This window comes from Schistocerca nitens, chromosome 2, assembly GCF_023898315.1.
Source record: "Schistocerca nitens isolate TAMUIC-IGC-003100 chromosome 2, iqSchNite1.1, whole genome shotgun sequence".
In the NCBI taxonomy this organism is placed as follows: Eukaryota; Metazoa; Arthropoda; class Insecta; order Orthoptera; family Acrididae; genus Schistocerca; species Schistocerca nitens.
The window spans coordinates 901,582,106-901,604,749 of record NC_064615.1 but is presented as its reverse complement, the minus strand read 5'-3'; the positions used below and the strand labels follow the sequence as shown (position 1 = coordinate 901,604,749).

The following is a 22,644-nucleotide window of genomic DNA, read 5'->3' as shown; positions in this document are numbered from 1 at the left end:
TAGAAATGTATGTATGTATGGATTTATTTATGCTTGTTTGTTTGATTTCCTCTGTAACCATTTGACCGATTTCGTCCGAATTTGGTACGCTTATCTTGTTGGAAAGAATCGCTTTGGGGGTAAGAACTGCCTACGTATCAAAGGTGTTTGAGTGAAACAGAAGTGTAGGCCACTATACGCGAATACAAGAATTTTATTCATCCTGTATTTAAGAACAAGAGCATTTTGTGAATTGCAATAAACTTTACACATAATTTGAAACCTTTAAGAAACTTATTCTTGCCGACCCTCCGCCCCCTCCCCCCTCCCTCCTGTTCATTTTCGCATCAGGCATGGCTATGTAATTTATTCCTTCTTTACTACTAATCGTATAACACATTTTGCAGACATTGTTCAAATAACCACCAAATGTATCTGCAAAATTATATCACTATATGACACATAGTTCAGAATATATGATGTTAAACACTGAGATGCCTGAATAAATTCCGCATCATGCTTAACGTTTAAATTTGTTATTGCTAACCCGCATAACCGATTTCGATGAAATAAGCAAAGGATATAGCTTGAACCCTGATGAAGAAGATAGGCTACTTTATAAAGTGTAAAGTACTTTGCTAGTTATTGAGGTGAAGACTGTTACGCGGATTAGGGAAAAGTATTTACTTCGACTTCTGAGCTTCACCATATTTGTAAAAATGCTTTTATTGATTGGTGTGTCTTACGTAATACAACTGGAAGTAATGAATACAATGGTTATACAATTTTCAATGTCTTTAATCCATGCCTCCAGACTGCTTCAGTAGCAGGATGCATAGGAATGCGCTCTTGATTGGCGACTCCATGGAGTGTTCTGTGCACCACGACCAAATAGTGGATAGAATTGGAAGGAGAATCAGCATTGGTCGTATTTTTTTGTTTTATTATCCACAAAATCGATTTTCGGTCACTTAGTGACCATCCTAAGTGCTGTAATACACAATTAAAATGGGTAGGTACTGGTATCAACAAGCTTAGAGCGCTGATTCTCCTTCCAATGCGCTCTTGGCTATGCTCCTCTGTACTTAGGAGAGGCGGGGCGGGGGGGGGGGGGGAAGGTCATACTTGACATACTTGCTATGCTTTATTTGCATTCGTTACCTCGTATCCAGTAGGGGCGACTATCCAGGTGTCGTAGTTGATCTCCGAGAAGTCGACGTAGAGCGGCTTCCTGCGGCAGTTGCCGCGCGCCCGCCGGCCCGACCTGGCCTTCACCTGGAGCTGCAGCTCTCCGCCCCCGCCGCCCCCACTGTCCCTGCTCCAGACGCGGTTCGTCTCTTCCTCGTAGTCCTCGGCCTCCACCTGCCGCCTTCTGCGTGGAGACTCACGACCGCCGCCCACCTGCGAGACAACACGCACACTTTGGCAGGCAACGCGGCATTCGCAATACTCAGTGTGCACGCACACGCACGAGGTGGCGAGCTGTTACAATGACAGTGACACCCTTAGTTTCACACACAGTAGAAGACTGATCATCCCGATTCTGCTGTTTTCGAGTTCTTCGAATACAATGATTCCCAGGCTACCGTGCAGGTGCGCTTTGACGCGGTGGCTATCTTAGAGGCTAAAGCCCGTTAGCTTGCACCACTAAACATTAAAACAAAACAATTTCTTACGTTTTGCACTTTACTTCGGGACACATCTTATAATCGTGAAAGATAAGAGAGTTAATTAATTTGTGTAACACTGAAAGTCGCGAGTTCTATCTCCTTATCTCGTGTTTTCTACTGAAAATCTCGTGCTTGTACTCTTGTTAACTTTACTGTTACAGAGATCGCCTAAACTTTATTTTTTTTATTGGTCCTGTGCGCAACAAATAACTTACTTGGTCTTTCTGCTGCCACTGCTTGATCTGCTACATTCCATTATTTAACAAAAACATAATAAAACCTATTATTCATGCTGAGTGGAATGCATGTTCTGTATGGCGGCTCCTGCTGTTGCTTGCGGCTTCTGCTTACTACAACTACATATAATTCACGAGAAAGTATTTGGTCAGATCTAAACTCTATAAATGATAACCCAAACAAGTAATTCCTTTTTTCAAAAACTATATTATGAAAGCGATTCTTTCTCATTCAATTAACAAAACGCTAGAAGCTCTTTGAAGAATCGCTTCGTATGTAAATCTGCCTCCAATGGCATTAAAGCAATATTACAAATTAATCAGACTCTTGAGACGGACTGAAATAATTCTCAATTAAATACATAGTCAAACAATTGCCTGACAATTACAAAATAAATCAATGACAAAAATCAATACTTAATCTATTCGCCTAACAATGGTTTCCCTTCAGAATTCAGCTCCTATTTTTATCAAAATTACCGTCTACTGCTACGCACATACACAAACCCTTTTCCTTAAATTAATAAGTGCGCTGAAAATTATAAAAAATATCAACTCAATACCAAATCCTGTGTCGCTGCTGGCGGTCACGGCAGTACGGCTGCTCGGCGACGACCCCTCGCCCAACACGTGCGCACCACAGCAGGCGGGCTCCTACACTGGCTTCCAAACTGCCACTAATTAATCCGTGCGTTGTGAAGCGTGACAACAATATCTTAGATTCCAGAGCTTGTGTATGCGCGCTGTAGCCAACCTTTAAATCCTAAGAGAGTGTTGCCAACTCTCAACATCACTCATACAGTGCCTCCATAGCCGAATACTTAGATCTGCTGCTTTTGGCGCAGAAGAGCGCCAGTTCGATTCCTGCTAGCACCTTAATTTTCTGAGGTATGGATGTGGGGCATGGCCTGCCGCTGTGGACGAGCGGTTCTAGGCACTTCAGTCCAGAACCACGCAGCTACTACGGTCGCAGGTTCGAATCTTGCCTCGGGCATGGATGTGTGTGATGTCCTTAGGTTGGTTAGGTTTGCGTAGTTCTAAGTCTAGGGGACTGATGACCTCAGATGTTAAGTGTCATAGTGCTTAGAGCCATTAGAACCACTTAATTGTGGGGCATGGGGCCCATTTAACGCTTCTGAGGTCGAATGACGAGCTGCGTGAATAAAGAACGAGCGGCAATATCATGATTCGTCTACTGGCAATAACGGCTCGGGGAATCGCCAGCATGCTGATCACATGTCCCGTCATCACATGTAACTCCTCAAACTGCCTTGTAGACAGCAGTCGCCAGTCTGAACAGTCCTAACGCCTAAACCGTAAGTGGTGTTTATATACTTCACTAAGATTGTTCACCAACACAATGAACCATCGATCTCGGCGATATAGGTTGGCTTGCATGCCACTTCGATACAGATACACTATGCCATCAAAAGTATCCGGACACCTGGCTGAAAATGACTTACAAGTTAGTGGCGCCCTCCATCGGTATCGCTGGAGATCACTATAGTGTTTGCCTACCCTTAGCCTTGATGACAGCTTCCACTGTCGCAGCCATACGTTCAGTCAGTTGCCGGAAGGTTTCTTGGGCCCATTCTTCACGGACTGCTGCACTGAGGAGATGTATCGATGTCGGACAGTGAGACCTGGCACGAAGTCGGCGTTTCAGAACATTCCAAAGGTGTTGTATAGGATTCAGGTCAGGACTCTGTGCAGGCGAGTCCATTACAGGAATATTATTGTCGTGTAACCATTCCGCCACAGGCCGTACATTATGAACAGGTGCTCGATCGTGTTGAAAGATGCAAACGCTATCCCCCAATTGCTCTGTAACAGTGGGATGCAACAAGGTGCTTAAAACGTCAATACAGGCTTGTGCTGTCATAGAGCCACGCAAAACAGCAAGGGGTGCAAGCCTCCTCCATGGAAAACACGACCACACCATAACACTACCACCTCCGAATTTTACTGTTGGCACTACACACGCTGGCGGATGACGTTCACCGGGCATTCGCCATCCTCATACCCTGCCATCGGATCGCCACATTGTGTACCGTGATTCGTCACTCCAGACAACGTTTTTCCACTCTTCAATCGGCCAATGCTTAGGCTCCTTACACCAAGCGAGGCGTCGTTTGGCATTTACCGGCGTGATGTGTGACTTATGAGCAGCCGTTCGACCGTGAAATACAAGTTTTCTCACCTCCCGCCTAATTGTCATAGTACTTGCAGTGGATCCTGATGCAGTTTGGAATTCCTGTGTGTGATTCGGATAGATATCTGCCTATTACACATTACGACCCTCTTCAACCGTCGGCGGTCTCTGTCAGTCAACAGATGAGATCGGCCTGTACGCTTGGACTCAGTGGACCTAGGTATATTAGGAGTGTGGAAATCTCGCGTACAGACGTATGATACAAGTGACTACCTATGACCTGACCACGATCGAATCCGTGAGTTCCGCTGAGCACTCTATTCTGTTCTCTCACGATGTTTAATGACTACTGATGTCACTGATATGGAGTTGTGGCAGTAGGTGGCACCACAATACACTTAATATGAAAAAGTATGTTTTTGGGGGTGTCCGTATACTTTTGATCACAATATGTAGCTATCTACCGGGTACAACCACATTGGAGGGATGTCTATAGAGAAGCCAGACAAGAATGTAGTCCTCAAAGGAGGACAGCTGCCTTCAGTAGCTGCACGAGCACGTCTGGATGACTGGCCGATGTGGCATCGCAACAGTGGCTGACATGGGCTTGCTATTTTCATACTGCTGGGCGGCTGAAAGCAAGAGGAAACCACAGACGTTATTTACCTGAGAACAAGCAACTATACGGTATGGTTAAATGATGATCGCATCCTCTTGTCTAAAATATTATGGAGGTAAACAGCCGCCCATCCAAATATTCCGCTGAATACTATTCAAGAGGTTGATCTAGTCTGAAAAAACAAGACTGACATTCTACGGGTCGGAGCGTGGAATGTTCTGTCCTTTAATTGGATAGGTAGGTTAGAAAATTTAAGAAGGGAAGTGGATAGATTGACCTCAGATATTGTTAAAGTTAGTGAAGCGCGGAGTCTCTAAGAACAGAACTTCTGGTCAGGTGAGTACAAGGTTGTAAGTACAAAATTATTTAAGGGTAGTACAGGAATAGGTTTAATGATCTTCTCTTTCCTCGCCTTTGTGCCCTATCTTCACAAGGTCGGTATGTTAATTATTGGATTTGGTATTAGGTAACGACTGACTGAAACAGGACCAAGGAACACAATATAAGACGAATGGGTAGTCTAGAGAGATTAAATACAGATGAAATGAAGGCAGTAGAGGACCAAATACGCAAAAATGTAGAAATCCTTGGATAACACAAGAAAACAGAGTCTAGCCGACGAAAGAATACTCAGAGGAGACAACGTATTTTCGTTTTGTGAAGTGCACAATTTTACTTTTCCGAATATTAAAACCGAGTTGCCTATCGTGGCATCTGACATCTTACCAAGACCTGACTGAATGTATATGCAGCTTCTTTCAGCCAGTACTTCATTATAGGTAACTACTTCATCTGCACAGAGCCTGAGGTTAGTATTAATATTGTGCGCCAATGTCATTAATATAAAACATGAACAGCAAACGTTCGAAAACACTGGCGCAACCCGCTGTCACTTCTGCATCTGACGATAACTCTCCAGCCAAGAGAACATGCTGCGTCCTGCCTGCCAAGACATCCTCAGTCTAGTCACATATTTCACCTGATAGGCTATCTGGTCGTACTGCGTCTAAAACGTTTTGGGAATCAAGAAATATTGCAACTATCTGTGTACCTCGATCCCAAGTTTTGAGTGTGTCATCTGACTAAAGTGGGAGCTGGGTTTCACATGATCGATGCCTTCAGAATCCTTTGTAAGAAAACATTTGAAAACGGAGTTCAACATTTCAGCTTTTGCTTTGCAATCGTCAGTTTCAGTTCATGTCTCATTCCGAGTCACTGGACACTAACTTTTTTACCACCAGCAGCATTTACACATGACTAGAATTTCTTTGGGTTCTGAGAAAGTTCATGTGACAATATTCTTCTACAGCATTCAATGAAGACTTCACGCACTGCTCTCTTGAAAGTCAAAGCCGTTTCGTTCAGCACCTCTGTCTGTAGCCCTATGATTTGTTTTACATCTATAACGCAGTAGACTCTGGAAGTTTCTTTGCAGTGGCTGTATACCATGGAGAGTCCCCTCCGTTTTGAACTGTTCTACTGGCTACATATCTATCCAGTGCATGGTCAATTATACTTTTAAACTTAAGTCATAGTTCCTCACACGCTCCCGTCCTGCGCTGAAAATTTCAAGTTCGTCATTGAGGTATGACACTACTGTTTTTTTTTATCTAGTTTACTGAACATATATATTTTCTACTATTTTATTTTTTCTTTGTACTTTGGTAATCATTGCTGCCACAACAGCAACACAGAACTGACACGTTTCGATAGGGACATCCTCAAAGAAGTCAAATTTGGCTCTGAGCACTATGGGTCTTAACATCTGAGGTCATCAGTCCCCTAGAACTTTAAACTACTTAAACCTAACTAACCTAAGGACATCACACACATCCATGCCAGAGGCAGGATTCGAACCTGCGACCGTAGCAGTCGCGCGGTTCCGGACTGAAGCGCCTAGAACCGCTCGGCCACAACGGCCGGCTCAAAGAAGTCAGGCCTGTTTGTTGCCATCACATCTAATGTATTTCCATCATGTATGAGGTTCCGAAATATCTGTTCTAGGTAAATTTCAGAGAACGCATTTAGTGACGTTCCACACAATGTCTTCACATGCCCACCACTACCTGAATAGTAATTTTCGCAGTTGATTATTGGATGATTAAAGTCACCGCTGATAACTGCAGTATGATTACTTATACTTATACTTTTGAGTCTCCTAAAGCCGTCGTTATCTGGATTGGATGGTGAATCAGCTAAACGAAAAAAACCCTTGTGTGCATCGCCCTCAGCCCCCCCCCCCACACACACACACACACAGTCAGCTGCTTTGGTAGCAGCTTCTGGTGTGCATTGGTCACTTGACGCATTTAATGGGACCCTATAGTTCTCAACCCCATGGTTCAAGTCCAGGAAGTCGCAACCCAGCTTGTCATAGATCCATTGAAGTCTCTGGTTCAGTCCTATCAACTCAGAACCAGGGGGGGGGGGGGGCACGAATAGTTCTGGGGAGTATGCTGCCAATTGTGAGCTTCGTTGAAACTCTATGAGAGAGGGTGGTCTTCTCAATCTACTCTGCCAGTCGCTGCAATGATCGAAGTATGAACTCTGAGCCCAGACGACAGGCATAGTTTTTTCCTACGTGGGCCACCATCTGCAGTTGGTCGCACCCCGTTCCCTCCCTAAATAGCTGCTGGAATAGCATCGGCAGGAAGGTAGCAACAGCGAGGCGATGGTGATTCTATGGTCACCCTCCCCTCCCCCCCCCCCCCCCTCGCTCCTCAGATTTAGAGGTAAAATGGCCCAGTGGATAGCACGACAAAACCTGGATACAGATCAAGCATGAAAACAGGAAGGTATACTGAAATGTGAAAGACAGAAAAAGAAAAATAGAAATAGTAGCTCGAAGACATGCAACATCGAGCGAAGTGTAACAACCGTGCCGTCGTGGGTGTGTGGTTACAGCGCTGGGCTGCAAAACGAGAGCTCCGTTATCAAATCTCCATCGAGCCCATTTTTTTCAGATAATTATGATCTTCCCGTCAGGTCATCGACGTGTCTGTTTCTATTTTGCTTCTTTTTTCGCAGTGTTGTACAACTTGTTCCTGTTGTCGTGTCTGACATGTGTTCAGTTTTTGACGAGTTATCCACTGGGCGGTCTTACCAAATCTGAGAGGGGTGCGATGGGGAATTTCCCTTCTTAGAAGATAGATTGAGGAAAGGCAAAGCTATGTTAATACGATATGTCTATAGGCAGTTTTGAGGATGTTGACCAGAATACACTCTTTGAAATTCTGAAGATAGAAGGGACAACGCACAGGGAGCGAAAGGTTACTACAACTTGTACAAAAATCAGACTGCAGTTGTTAAGATCCAGGCACGAAAGGGAAGTAATGGTTGAGAAAGGAGTGAGAGATTCGTAGCCTCTTATCAAGTTACTAATCTTTAGCCCGAGCAAACAGTAAAGGATACAAAACAGAAATTTGGAAAAGGAATTAGGGTTCAGGAAAAAGCATTAAAAGTCTGAGGCTTCCCAATAACATTCCAGTTCTCTCGGAGACAGCTAAGTACTTGGAAGTGCAGTTGAATGGAATAGGCACTGACTTAAAAAGAAGTTGTAAGATGAATATCAGCAAAAGTAAAACAAGGCTAATGGAATGCATTCTAATTAAATTAGGCGATACCCAATAAGTTATGTTAGGAAATGAGACACTAAAAGTGGTAGACGAGTTTCGCTATGTGGACAGCATAATAATTGAGAATGACTGAAGTAGAGAGGATATACAAGAAGACTGGCCATACTACGAAAAGCATTTCCGAAAAATATTTCTTTTTTAACGTCTAACAAGTTCAAGTTCTAGTGTAGCACCTATAATATTATGTAAATAACAGCATCAGTTAATCAGTAATAATTGAAGGACAACAGTCATATAAATTATATTTTGATACACTAATCAGTTTAGCCTTGTAGAATTTTGCACAGAGCATAACTTAATCATAGCTAACACTTGGTTCAAGAATCATAAAAGAAGGTTGTATACCTGGAAGAATCCTGGAGATACTAAAAGGTATCAGATAGATTATATAATGGTAAGACAGAGATTTAGGAACCAGGTTTTAAATTGTAAGACATTTCCAGGGGCAGATGTGGATTCTGACCACAATCTATTGGTTATGAACTGCAGATTGAAACTGAAGAAACTGCAAAAAGGTGGGAATTTAAGGAGATGGGACCTGGATAAACTGAAAGAACCAGAGGTTGTAGAGAGTTTCAGGGAGAGCATAAGGGAACAATTGACAGGAATGGGGGAAAGAAATACAGTAGAAGAAGAATGGGTAGCTCTGAGGGATGAAGTAGTGAAGGCAGCAGAGGATCAAGTAGGTAAAAAGACGAGGGCTAATAGAAATCCTAGGGTAACAGAAGAAATATTGAATTTAATTGATGAAAGGAGAAAATATAAAAATGCAGTAAATGAAGCAGGCAAAAAGGAATACAAACGTCTCAAAAATGAGATCGACAGGAAGTGCAAAATGGCTAAGCAGGCATGGCTAGAGGACAAATGTAAGTATGTAGAGGCTTGTCTCACTTGGGGTAAGATAGATACTGCCTACAGAAAAATTAAAGAGACCTTTGGAGATAAGAGAACGACTTGTATGAATATCAAGAGCTCAGATGGCAACCCAGTTTTAAGCAAAGAAGGGAAGGCAGAAAGTGGAAGGAGTATATAGAGGGTTTATACAAGGGCGATGTGCTTGAGGACAATATTATGGAAGTGGAAGACGATGTAGATGAAGATGAAATGGGAGATAAGATACTGCGTGAAGAGTTTGACAGAGCACTGAAAGACCTGAGTCGAAACAAGGCCCCGGGAGTAGACAACATTCCATTAGAAATACTGATGGCCTTGGGAGAGCCAGTCATGACAAAACTCTACCATCTGGTGAACAAGATGTATGAGACAGGAGAAATACCCACAGACTTCAAGAAGAATATAATAATTCCAATCCCAAAGAAAGCAGGTGTTGACAGATGTGAAAATTACCGAACTATCAGTTTAATAAGTCACAGCTGCAAAATACTAACGCGAATTCTTTACAGACGAATGGAAAAACTGGTAGAAGCGGACCTCGGGGAAGATCAGTTTGGATTCCGTAGAAATGTTGGAACACGTGAGGGAATATTAACCTTACGACTTATCTTAGAAGAAAGATTAAGAAAAGGCAAACCTACGTTTCTAGCATTTGTAGACTTAGAGAAAGCTTTTGACAACGTTAACTGGAATACTCTCTTTCAAATTCTGAAGGTGGCAGGGTAAAATACAAGGAGCGAAAGGTTATTTACAATTTGTACAGAAACCAGATGGCAGTTATAAGAGTCGAGGGGCATGAAAGGGAAGCAGTGGTTGGGAAAGGTGTGAGACAGGGATGTAGCCTCTCCCCGATGTTATTCAATCCGTATATTGAGCAAGCAGTAAAGGAAACAAAAGAAAAATTCGGAGTAGGTATTAAAATTCATGGAGAAGAAGTAAAAACTTTGAGGTTCGCCGATGACATTGTAATTCTGTCAGAGACAGCAAAGGACTTGGAAGAGCAGTTGAACGGAATGGACAGTGTCTTGAAAGGAGGATATAAGATGAACATCAACAAAAGCAAAACGAGGATAATGGAATGTAGTCAAATTAAATCGGGTGATGCTGAGGGGATTAGATTAGGAAATGAGACACTTAAAGTAGTAAAGGAGTTTTGCTATTTAGGGAGTAAAATAACTGATGATGGTCGAAGTAGAGAGGATATAAAATGTAGACTGGCAATGGCAAGGAAATCGTTTCTGAAGAAGAGAAATTTGTTAACATCGAGTATAGATTTAAGTGTCAGGAAGTCGTTTCTGAAAGTATTTGTATGGAGTGTAGCCATGTATGGAAGTGAAACATGGACGATAACCAGTTTGGACAAGAAGAGAATAGAAGCTTTCGAAATGTGGTGCTACAGAAGAATGCTGAAGATAAGGTGGGTAGATCAAGTAACTAATGAGGAGGTATTGAATAGGATTGGGGAGAAGAGAAGTTTGTGACACAACTTGACTAGAAGAAGGGATCGGTTGGTAGGACATTTTTTGAGGCATCAAGGGATCACAAATTTAGCATTGGAGGGCAGCGTGGAGGGTAAAAATCGTAGAGGGAGACCAAGAGATCAATACACTAAGCAGATTCAGAAGGATGTAGGTTGCAGTAGGTACTGGGAGATGAAGAAGCTTGCACAGGATAGAGTAGCATGGAGAGCTGCATCAAACCAGTCTCAGGACTGAGGACCACAACAACAACAACAATCAGTTTAGAGTCATTAAAATATATAGTCGAATTTTACACGTTTAATTACGTTGGACAGGGAGTATTTCCGTCTGTCGTGGAGTTGAGATGTGTTAGTTGGTGCGCTCCTGGCGGTCGTCAGTTGTTTACGTTTCGCGGACGAGTGTGGCGACTCGTACTCGGCTATAGTGCTTGCAGTGGGTCGACTTCCACATGATATTTCTTCACCGTGTGCGTCAAGCGACCCGACCGTGTAGTTCATTACTAACAATACGTCTCCAAGGATATTAGAACTCTGACACTGTATGTTGACCGTTTCGGTCTTTCGATACTCTTAGTAGCTTACTAGTCTTCACATTGGTTATAACATTATCCTGCTAAGGCCTTAATCTTACGAGAATATTGGAAACTGTTCCACCAATACTGATTGGGTCGATATCACCGTTGTCTAGATTTTAAGAGTGTCTTGGTAGCAAAGTATAGATGTATTAAGACTTCATGCATGATATGGCGTTTTTTCAGACATCTCAGCGTTTATGACGTCATATCTTTTGACATGTGTGTCGTACAGTGAAGTATTCGTGCAGATACATTAAGCGGCTTGTGTGTATTCTGTCTGCGAAATATGTTAGTTAGTAGTAAAGAAGAAATTTAAACGTCATCCGTGATGCGACACTTTTCCACGCATCTCAGTGTTTATTACGTCGTATCTCCTGTACTACGATAAGAAACTAAACTCCACCTGAACAGGCCATGAAGTCCCAAAGGTATCGACCGGCCGCCGTGTCATCCTCAGCCCAAAGACGTCACTGGATGCGGATAGGGAGGGGCGTGTGACCACCATACCACTCTCCCAATCGTATGTCAGTTTAAGAGAACGGAGCCGCTACTTCTCAGTCAAGTAGCTCCTTAGTTTGGGTCGCAAGGGCTGAGTCCACGACGCTTGCCAACAGCGCACTGCAGACTGGATGTTCACCCATCCAAGTGCTAGCCCAGCCCGACAGCGATTAACTTGGGTAATCTGAGGGGAACCGGTGTTACCAGTGCCGCAAGGCCGTTGGCCCTGGACTATGATAGACAGGTAGTTATTACCCCCAAAGCGATTGTTACCTGACAATAAGGAATAGGAGTGCCAAGTCTGGCTGAAATCGGTCCAGTGGTTTAGGTTCAAATGGTTCAAATGGCTCTGAGCACTATGGGACTCAACATCTGTGGTCATAAGTCCCCTAGAACTTAGAACTACTTAAACCTAACTAACCTAAGGACATCACACACATCCATGCCCGAGGCAGGATTCGAACCTGCGACCGTAGCAGTCGCGCGGTTCCTGACTGAGCGCCTAGAACCGCTAGACCACCGCGGCCGGCAGTGGTTTAGGAGGTGATGTTAGACAGACAGACACACACACACACACACACACACACACACACACACACACACACACACATTTTTATAATATGTATGGATCTGAGGCTCAATGGCCTGGTTCAGATCTTCCAATTGGACACCACTTCGGCGACTTGCGTGTACCTAGCGTACCCCAGTTACCCAACCGGAGAAAGGGGACCGTCAGTTTAATGTGTGGTGTACCAGGGTGGGTAGAAACTGACGTACCCACCCCTCAGGCAAAACCGCCGCAGCCGAGAATGTATAATCGTGATACCGTCAATGGCCCGCGCACCTAGGTTACTGATGTTGAGCGGGATGTAATGAGGAGTTACGCCTTTAGCGATGGGAAGTCGTTGGCGGGCTCCAGGCCGCGTCGGGAACGCCCCGAGCAAGGCCAGGTAGCCGCAAACGGGAACGGACCACAAAGGAAATTCCCAGGCGTCTTTTTCGTGTTTTTTGTGTCACTGTTTGCTTCCCCTGCTTCTCCAGTAGCAGTTTATGGTGTGGTTTTGCTGTTGAGGTACTTTTCATTTCACATTCATAAGTCAAACGGAAGTTCGTCGACCAGTCTCAGACTGTTAGCTTCTATGACATTTTCACACATTTTCCTTTCCATTTATTACCTAGTTTCTTGTTTTGAGCTTTGCTGATTGGCTTCCTTGTTTTTTTTTCTCGATTTATTTACGTTGTTTTTGCTGTTTCTTTCTGTTTTGTTTTTCTAGTTTGTTCCTTACCTTCTATTTGTCATGTCAGACTTCCGGGTACTTTTTGTCGGTGCCAGATTCTTAGTATAACTGTTCCGATGTTCTCTAGTTATTTCGGGGTGCTTCTCAATATGTCTATCGTATTACAAACTTTATTGGTGAATCTTCGTATGATTTGGTTTAGTGTGTCCGTTCCTACCGCGTTTTGTAAGTCTACGCAACTGAGTGAAGAAGCGCAATGGGTACCATACGGGACTCTCATTCTGGATGGAAACAGCTCATATCCGCGTCCGGTCATCCAGATTTAGGTTTTCCTTGATTTCCTTAAATCACTGCAGGCAAATGTCGGGATGGTTCCTTTGAAAGGGCACGGCCAATTTCCTTCCCCATCCCTGACGCAATCCAAGCTTGTCCTCCTTCTCTAATGACCTCGATGTCGATGCGACGTTAAACCCTAATCGTCTTTCCTCCCTTCCTCCCTCCTCCATTCCTCCCACCCTTCCACAAACACCTGACGATAGCAACAACACAATGTGCCTCTCGTCAGACACGGCGGCTGGTCGACACTCCTTGGGCTCTCATCGCGTAGACGAGGAGGTCGTATAGAGGCTGGTTGTCACTTTAATTCCCTGTAAATAGAAGAAAACTGCGGATGTGTTAAACGACGACGAGTTTGACTTTAGGAAAGTCAAAGGCACAAGAGAGGCAGTTTTTCCGTTGCACTTTATTATCGAAGCAAGACGTACGAAAAATCAAGACACGTTCATAGGATTCGTTGACCAAGAAAATACGTTTGACAATGTAAAATGGTGCAAGACGTTTGAAAATCTAAAGAAAATAGGGGTAAGCTATAGGGAAAGGGTACTACTCTATATATGTATAAGAATCGAGAAGAAACAGTAAGAATGGAAAGACCAAGAGAGAAGTGCTCGGATTAGAAATGCAGTGAGACAGGGACGCATAGAGTGACGTCTACCAAATGGTTCAAATGGCTCTGAGCACTATGGGACTCAACTGCTGAGGTCATTAGTCCCCTAGAACTTAGAACTAGTTAAACCTAACTAACCTAAGGACATCACACACATCCATGCCCGAGGCAGGATTCGAACCTGCGACCGTAGCGGTCTCGCGGTTCCAGACTGCAGCGCCAGAACCGCGCAGCCACTTCGGCCGGCGTCCACCAAAAAAAGGTGAAAGTAATGAGGAGTAGCAGAAATGAGATTAGTCATAAACTTCATATCAGAATTGGGAACCACGAAGTACACAAAATGAAGGAATTCTACTGTCTTGGAAGGAAGCTAAATGTGATGCACGAAGCAAAGCGAATGTAAAAAATAACGCTAGCACAGGCGAAGAGCGCACTCCTGACTAAAGAAAGTCTACTAGTATCAAACATTGTAAAGTTTCTAGTTCATTTTTGGTACGCATTGAGAGTGATGTGAGCTCTGTTTTCTTTCGATGTGTTGTACTTCACATTTGTAATCTGTACATTTTCCAAAGAGAGATCTTCAGTTGTCAGTATGTTACACCACAGACGTTCTGAGTACAAGTAATGTGAACTTTGGTTGCTGTAGCATTCTGTAAGAGGTAAGTGAGTGACTCGAAAATTGGTCACACTATAGAGCAGTCCGGAAATAGCTTGCAGAGCACAAAGATGAAGATACAGAGGATGCTGAATATTGGAAATATGATATGGTAAAGATTAATTTGAGAAGTGTGAAGATTTTCAGTTAATGCTGTTGCTGATTTGCGTGTCTGTGCGAAATTTATGATTTGTTTCGAAAACGGAATGTTTTAGTGGGAATTTTTTTTTGGGCAGGTTAATTAGTTTGATTACTGAGATGTGATGAAGCAAAGTTATCTGTTCAGATGATTTGCCCTGAGAAGTTTTAGATTTACCGTTACCATTCTACAAATTTATTTCATGGCAGATTCACTTTTACTAAGAAGTAATTTTTGTAAAGATGATCACATTTGTCAAAAGCTAGAGTTTCAATATAGTTCTTGAATGTTAGTCTCTTTTACATCAATCAGTAAATCCGACTGTCTGCTCACGAATTTTGTGTGTGTGTGTGTGTGTGTGTGTGTGTGTGTGTGTATCGCCGCATTGCGCTGAGCGGAACACAATTGCATAAAAGTAAAGTTGAAGATTAATACCTTTAGTATAGCAGCATGTTCTTGCATTGCACTGCACAAGGATTTTCTTTTATTTAGCTGGTTTGTTGCTGAACTGTATTTTTATGTTCATCACTTCGAGCAGTACCGAGTTTCCGTTGCCACAGGTAATCCATGAAAATTTGCTGGGGCCAGTTACGTTGCAGTCAAGACAATAAGAGCATCAAGAGTTATAGCTTTGAATTTCAGAATTAGCACCTGGCTCAATTTAGGTAACGTTCAATTCAGATTACATTTCTTTGTTAGACAGACTTATTCTCACAGTGCAGTGTCACATTTGCGTGAGCGTTATTTAATATTTGGAATTCTGTTCAGGCAATTTGCTTACGCAAATTCACAGGGTAGTTTCACATACATTTTTGTTATTTGTACGTTCAAAGTTCAATTTGTAATTTTATGCAGCATTTTGATTCTGTTAGTTTTGTGTGTTGGAGCTGCAAGTCACGTATGGTGATTTCACGCTCTGTAGCACAATATAGAATTTCACAGCATAGTCTCTTTAGTTTACCGCTTTAGGTTTTCTGTTAATTTGGTTGACTCTAATTGCAATACCGATATACTGTTATACAGTCTCAGATTGGTTTGGCGACTCATTTTTGTTTTAGAGTGTTATGTAGGCGCATCACCTGCGTTGTTCAACATTAAACTAAGCAAACCAGTTCAGTCCAGTACAGTTACAATTGACAATACTCATCTTAACTTGAGGAAGAAAATTTCAGAGAATGTTCATCTGGAGTACAGCATTATACGGAAGTGAACTATGAACTGTTGGGAAACCGGAGAACAAGAGAACTGAAGCGTTTAAGGTGTGGTGTTAGTAAATGCGACTTCTCGTAATGGTCGTCTTACTCCACAAATAATAGCATTATGAGACCTTAGAAAACATGGACATTTTATTTCTCTGGGTTGAGAGCAACAGTGGTCTCAACAATGATTCATTTCCCTTTGTTTCTTTACTGTTTCCTGTTCAGTGGCACTTAGTCCAGTGTTTGATACAACTGTGACTGAACATGTGTCGACAGTCACTTACTGACGGAGAAATATCACAGATTTTGGAAAAATCTAAAGATTCTCAAATTGAATTTGATGAAACTGACGATGTAGTGTGTGAACGTGAAGAAGAATGTGTTGTGGGCGAGGACGTGGACAGTGATAGAGTACCTACAGACGCTGAAGATTAGTTCTGCGCACCTGAAACTGATGACAACTCAACTTGCGAGGTTAGTGACAAGGATATTACAAGCACTGGAAAACTTTATAGCTTCAAACCACACATTAGAAGACGAATAGCACAAAACATAGTGACAGAAGCAGAAGCATAAGAGACAAAGGTAAAGTAGGATCAATAAGAGAATCATTTGAAAAGTTTTTGTCTCCAGAATATGTCAACATCATAATAAAGCATACCAGTGAAGAGGCACTGAGGAAGAAAATACCCGAGACAGACAGACTTGAATTCATGGCATATGTAGGGGCTACTTATTATTATGGGGAAGGAAAACGACAGTACATCATCTGTTACAGATTTATGGTCCTACACTACAGGAAGGTTTGTTTATACTGCTAGAATGAGCCGAACCATACTGCAGCAGCTTACTGAAATGGCAAGATTTGATGACAGAGTGTCACGAAGAGATCACAGGAAACGTAATAAGTTTGCTGCAATATGAGAAGTTTTTGATAAAATGAATGAATTACTGTCAAAATATTATTCCTTGGGACGCCCACTGTTATTGACGAAATGTTGTCATTGTTCTGTGGCAGGTGTCCCTTCAAGGTCTTTATGAAGGAAAAACCTTGTAAATACGGTATACTTATACGCATGCTCATTGACGCTAAAGCCAGAGATGTTATCAGCATGGAGTCTTATGCTGGGAAAAGAAATGACGGTACATAACAATCAAATTCCACTGCAGCTGTGGTCAAACATGTGGTTCTTATAAATAATCCGGGGCGAAATGTCAACACAGACAGATATTACACTTCAGTTGATTTGACAGAAGATTTATGGAGGAATCATAAGCTAACTCTCGTGGGAACATTAGTAGCTAATAGAAAACATATATCTCAAGAACTGAAAGGTATTTCAAGAACTGAAAAGTATCTCAAGAACTGAAAAGTATCTCAAGACGAGAATTATACTCTAGTAAATTTGATTTCAGTATACTGGTACTGCAAATATTCCAATCACAATTGTTTCTTATACCGCCCGTGAAAAACCCAAAAGAAAACCGCTGTTTCTATCATCTCAACATTATGACGCTGCAATTGGTTCACCTACTGACATTAAGAAGAAAGCAGTTATAAATTTATACTATAATTATATTATAATGAGACTGAAGGTGGCGTTGAGATGATAGATCAAATGGTGAGGAAATATTCAACTAAGTGGGCTAAAAGGAGGTGGCTGCTCTCTGTTTTCTATACTCTTGTGGACATAGTAGCGGTAAATAGCTAAACACTACTTTTGCTGAATTTCCCAGACTGGAATAAGAAAAAAACCTAATAAGCGACGACTTTTTCTTCAAGAACTGGGACTGCAGCTCACGAAACCATACATTGAAGAAAGGGCTACAAATATTGCGGGACTGCCAAAGTTTCAAGTATGGAGGGTATTCTCGGATGGAAAATCAAGCAGAACTTCGGTGCAAAGGAAGCTAATGGACGTAATGTTAGATGTCTTTTGTGTGTTAGTGAAAGCTGTTCAAAAGCAGAAAGGAGCAACAAAGTGAACAAAAGAACAATAATCTGCAAAAATTGTAAGAAATGCAAGTGTGGTAAACACGGCAAAAAAAACAATTGTATGTTCCAACTGTGAAGTAGATTCCGAAGAAACTGGTTAATAATTCTTCTCAGAAAACTGTGTTATGCACCTAAGCTCAAGTTTTTGTAATATTTTTTTAATTATAGTAAAGTGTGCTTCAACAGTACCATAACGACTTTTACTACTAATTTTTCTCAAGATAATTAGACTTAGTAAACTTACATGACGACGTGAGTGAAAGATATAAAATGCATGTTTTAAAAGAAATATTCAGGTTCTGGACCCTGATTATGCATCAATAGATCTTTCAAAACTATGTTATTAATATAATTCAAGAACAATTAATCAATTTTACTTACTTTTTAAAGTTTTTATGGGGGCAAAAAGTACCCCCCCCCCTTTGGTAATATACTTCACTGAAAATGGATTGGTATTGCGAGGGTTAATATACGAACGAATAACACTTTGGTATGGCGCGCCGCGGAATTTGAGTCCGCATCAGACGTCAGGGACGTCGAAGACCCCTAGAGGTCTCTGCACCATTGCGCTGTAAGCTGTGGCGGCGCGCGCCTCCTGGCCTGCATTTAGAGTGAGGGCGCCACAGTGGAACACGTGGTTCCAGCAGCCAATAGCGGCGCCCCCGATCGTGTATTTAAGCGCCTGCCTCTCGCTCGGTCAACACCTCCCGCCGCCTTGATCCCCCTCACCCCCTGGTTGTTCCTCTCCTCTCCCATCCCCGCCCCCTGCCACGTCTTCACTGTTGTGTCCCCCCTACTCTCCATCTCTACACCCTTCATCTCCTTTCCCAAGATGGTTTCCATCAACTCCCCCTCCCGGATGATGCCCTCTCTCCCTCCATTTATCCCTCCTCTGATCCTCACTCCCCCTCCTTTCCTCTGTCCTTTTCCCGGGCTCCCTCTCCCTCCCTTCCATCCTCTTTTTTCCCAACCTACCCTGTCTCTGCCCCCCTTCTCTCTCCCGAGTCCTTTTGCATTTCCCTCCTCTGCCTTTTCCCATTCCCTCTCTCGTCTGCCCTGCCCCTCTCCACCCTTATGAGTCCTCTCCCTCCTTTGGTTCCCCCCTTTCGTTTTTTCCTCTCCTCCCTCCTGTTTTCCCCCTCATCCAGGTCCCCCCCCCCCCCCGCCATCTTCCCTTGGCTAGGGAATGTCATCTTTGTGCCGACATTTTCGTGCAGTGTTTTACAGTGAGTGTTTTACAGTGAGTGTTCCGTGTTGTGTGTCTTTTGGGAAGTGTTGCGAACAGCCATCATACTGTCGCTGGGTGTGATTTTTTATCTCTTGCGAACAGAAACCAGACTGTCGCCATGTTTTTTTAATTGTGTGTCTACTATGTTATTTCTCTGATTTCTGTGTATTTTATTAACATTGCCAACCCCTTTGCTTTCTGTTTTAACTTTCCACAATTTTCCGCCGTTTTACAATTTAAGTCACCGTTTTATCGCCTGTTTTTCTTGTTTCTTTTCTTCTTACGTTTCTAAAAAAGTCTGTAGGCTGTAGAGCAGCGTACTAAGCTGCTGCCAGCCCGCCCCCTTTGGGGGGCATTGAAATTCAATAAAGGAAATAAAAAAGCTAAGTCAGCGAGTCTAATCGTTGCTTGATTCTTGACATATCGCCTCGACAACAGACAGCGTGTTTACCGTTATTTGTATTCATTACTAGTGGACGTCTTGGATTCATTTGGTTGTCTGTCATTCCGTTGCTTCTTGCGTGTTGTCGTCGTAAAGTCTCTCTCCATCGTCCGCCCTTTCCATTCGTTTGTTTGTTTGTTCGCGGGCCGCTCTCCGTTTGGTCCTGTCGCACTTTCTCGGCCACCCCGCGACCGTTCCGGTTGCGGTTACCACAGGTTACAACAAACTTCCAGACTACAGGGATCTGTCGAGTATGAAAACTGTGGGGGGACTGGAGTATATCCAACAAACAATTGAAGATGATTGATGTAAGTGATACTCTGAGATAAAGAGAGCAGAGTGGAAATTGCAGCGAGCTTCATCAAACTACTATGTGGAGTAAAGAAAACTAAATAAATAATTTGTGCAGGTCGCCGTTCTGATGGTACATGGAGCAGTACCTTAAGGTCAGTTGCGGTCCTGTGTGGTGGCTCGTACTGCAGCAGCAGTAGCGGCGCCTCGCCGAGGCGCAGAGGGCCGTGCAGCGTGACGTTGATAGCGAGTGACGTCACAGCGCCGCGGCCTGGCAGCGCCGCAGTCACGTTGAGCGGAGCGAGCCAGGCGGGGCGCGAACCCACGGACCGCAGGCCGCCGTCCAGGCGACGTGGGCCTGACCACGCCACCATTGCGACCACCCCTGGTGGACCGCCTACAAAAGGGAAATGGCACAGCTGTAACCGGCGACTCAGCTAGCTATACTACGTACTCGTTCCCACAGCTACGGGCGCCACATACGTGCAGCAGGCAGCGAGCACATCGTAACAGTCCAGAGACGCGCCCTCCTCTGCCTCATTATATCACGTGGACTGTCGTAATTCCTCAGTCTCTGCGGCCGTGTCTTATTCAGTCTACAAGTTACAACAGATATGCCAGCTGCATTCTTGTTGCCGGCCGCTGTGGCCGAGCGGTTATAGGCGCTTCAGTCCGGAACCGCGCTGCTGCTACGGTCCCAGGTTCGAATATTGCCTCGGGCATGGATGTGTGTGATGTCCTTAGGTTATTTCGGTTTAAGTAATGCTAAGTTTAGGGGACTGATGGGCTCTGATGTTACGTCCCATAGTGCTTAGAGCCATTTGAACCACTTACACTCTAGTTCACAACACGAGCTTGAACGATGTTTGACGTCTGTTTGGGTGTTTCATATGAATACGAGTGACAGGATTTTTTAAAACGACTTTTCGTTCTTCGGTGTTCATTCTTTCCATAACTACAGTCAGCCAGAAGTTGGAATTGCGTACCGAACTCTCAACAAGTACCAAACTTTTAACTACTGATTCTACTGAAATAAAGATAACAGAACACATTCCCAGTAGGTGTCTCCAGTAATGTAGCATAAAAATGTTCCCCTTGTTCCTGCAAGATAACATCTACAGTATCCCCTGCCCATCATAAGGTTGTGACCAAACGGAATGCGTCCTGAGAGCTTATGGTCAAGACTATTGACACTTACCAAGCATGATCCAAAGTATATTATATACAGCTTGTTTGAAGTTTTTTATTTTTCAGTCCGAAAATTCTCTGCATAAGCCTTCTGCACGTCAGTGCCAACTTCTGTATCTCCTATCAAAATTCTGACTTAATTTTGAAACAGAACGTCTATTTTGATTGAAGGATCGACTGCAGACAATGACGATATGCAATTAACAAGTGTAAGACTTGTCCATTTCAACACAGGTTAAACAGATTAGAAAGAGAGGAAAGGGGAAGATATTGTTCTGACGTTCCAGATCTAGACTCAAATCACGCTTGGCTAAGTGCACACATGTTCACTATACATCACACATAGGGTGTTTCACTGAAAGTGTTTGCCTCTGTAAGTTACGAAGTAATAGGCGACGGAAATATTTATTGCGGTAGGTCACCATAAGAAACGTTTTACTGCCTGCGGAGTTATGAATTTATTGTGTTATTGTACAAAGAGTTACAGCAAAAAGATACAATTTTTTAAATGGAATAGCTGTTTCTGCCATGCACTGGAACCAGTAACACCAGCTGTGTATACATCAGTTTAAATTACATTCCTATCACTTTTAGTTTGGGAGCTAAAACTCTTCAAAGTTTCGGGGGCAGATACCACACACGCTGCGCATAACGCCATGCACCTTCTCAATGTGGTGCGGCCGAGTTGTAACGTCGCCGGTGTCACGAAGCGAGAAGCTTCCTCGATGCGCTTTTAGACTGCCGACTGTCGCCGCACACGTACGAATACCCGACAGTTCGAGCCACACAAACAAACGGGGCTCAATATACCACAGTTACTGACATCGGATGAAGATGGCACACACGAAGAACGAGTACGTTGACATGCTGCTGATGCTCGGCGAGTGCCGACACGATGCCACTGAAGCAGCCATGGCGTATGCGGTGAGATATCCTAGGCGAAGAGCTGCGGCTGCCATTACGTTCTTACGTGCCGAACAACGACTTCGGGAGACAGGCAGCTTGGTAATGCGCCGCAGGATCAGTCTAAGAACTGCAAGAAGTGAGGAGACGGAGGTGTTTGTTTTAGCTGCAGTACACCGCGATCCTCATGTCAGCTTACGAGCCGTTGCTGCAGTCGCTGTTAACAGCCTCCCATCTGTGTGGCCTATAGTACACGGCCACAGGTTTCACCCGTACCGCCTGTCACTGACCCAGGAGCTGCATGGGAACGATTTCCGTGCGAGAGTTATATTCTGAGGATAGGCCACGCGTAATTTCACGCTGGAGTCTTTACAAGGTGTTATGTTCTTTGATGACTCCACGTTCACACTTTATGGTGCAGTGAATCGCCATAACGTTCAATACCGGGCCGCAGAAAATCCTCGGTGGGTACGACCTGTCTACCGTCAAGGTAGGTGGTCTATTAATGTATGGTGTGGAATCCCTGGGGATGAAATCATCGGTCCACACTACTTCCCAGGTACGCTGACAGGTGAGTTATATGGCGCGTTTGTAGTCGTCAGTTTGGGTGGTTTCCTTGAACATGTGTGTCTACACGCGGGAGTCCATATGTGGATGCAGCACGATGGTCACCCTGCCCAT

General features: G+C 43.6%; 1 protein-coding gene across 1 annotated transcript in view; it reads right to left on the bottom strand.

Moving 5' to 3' along the window:
• Positions 1-22,644, bottom strand: part of LOC126235428 (protein decapentaplegic-like) — a 101,118-nt gene that overhangs the window by 19,956 nt on the left and 58,518 nt on the right. Inside the window, exons 3-4 of the mRNA XM_049944152.1 lie at positions 20,022-20,269; positions 1,141-1,380 (exon numbers count right to left, since the gene is read on the bottom strand). Coding sequence (XP_049800109.1) covers positions 1,141-1,380; positions 20,022-20,269 — 488 coding nt within the window. The remainder of the gene's footprint in view (positions 1-1,140; positions 1,381-20,021; positions 20,270-22,644) is intronic.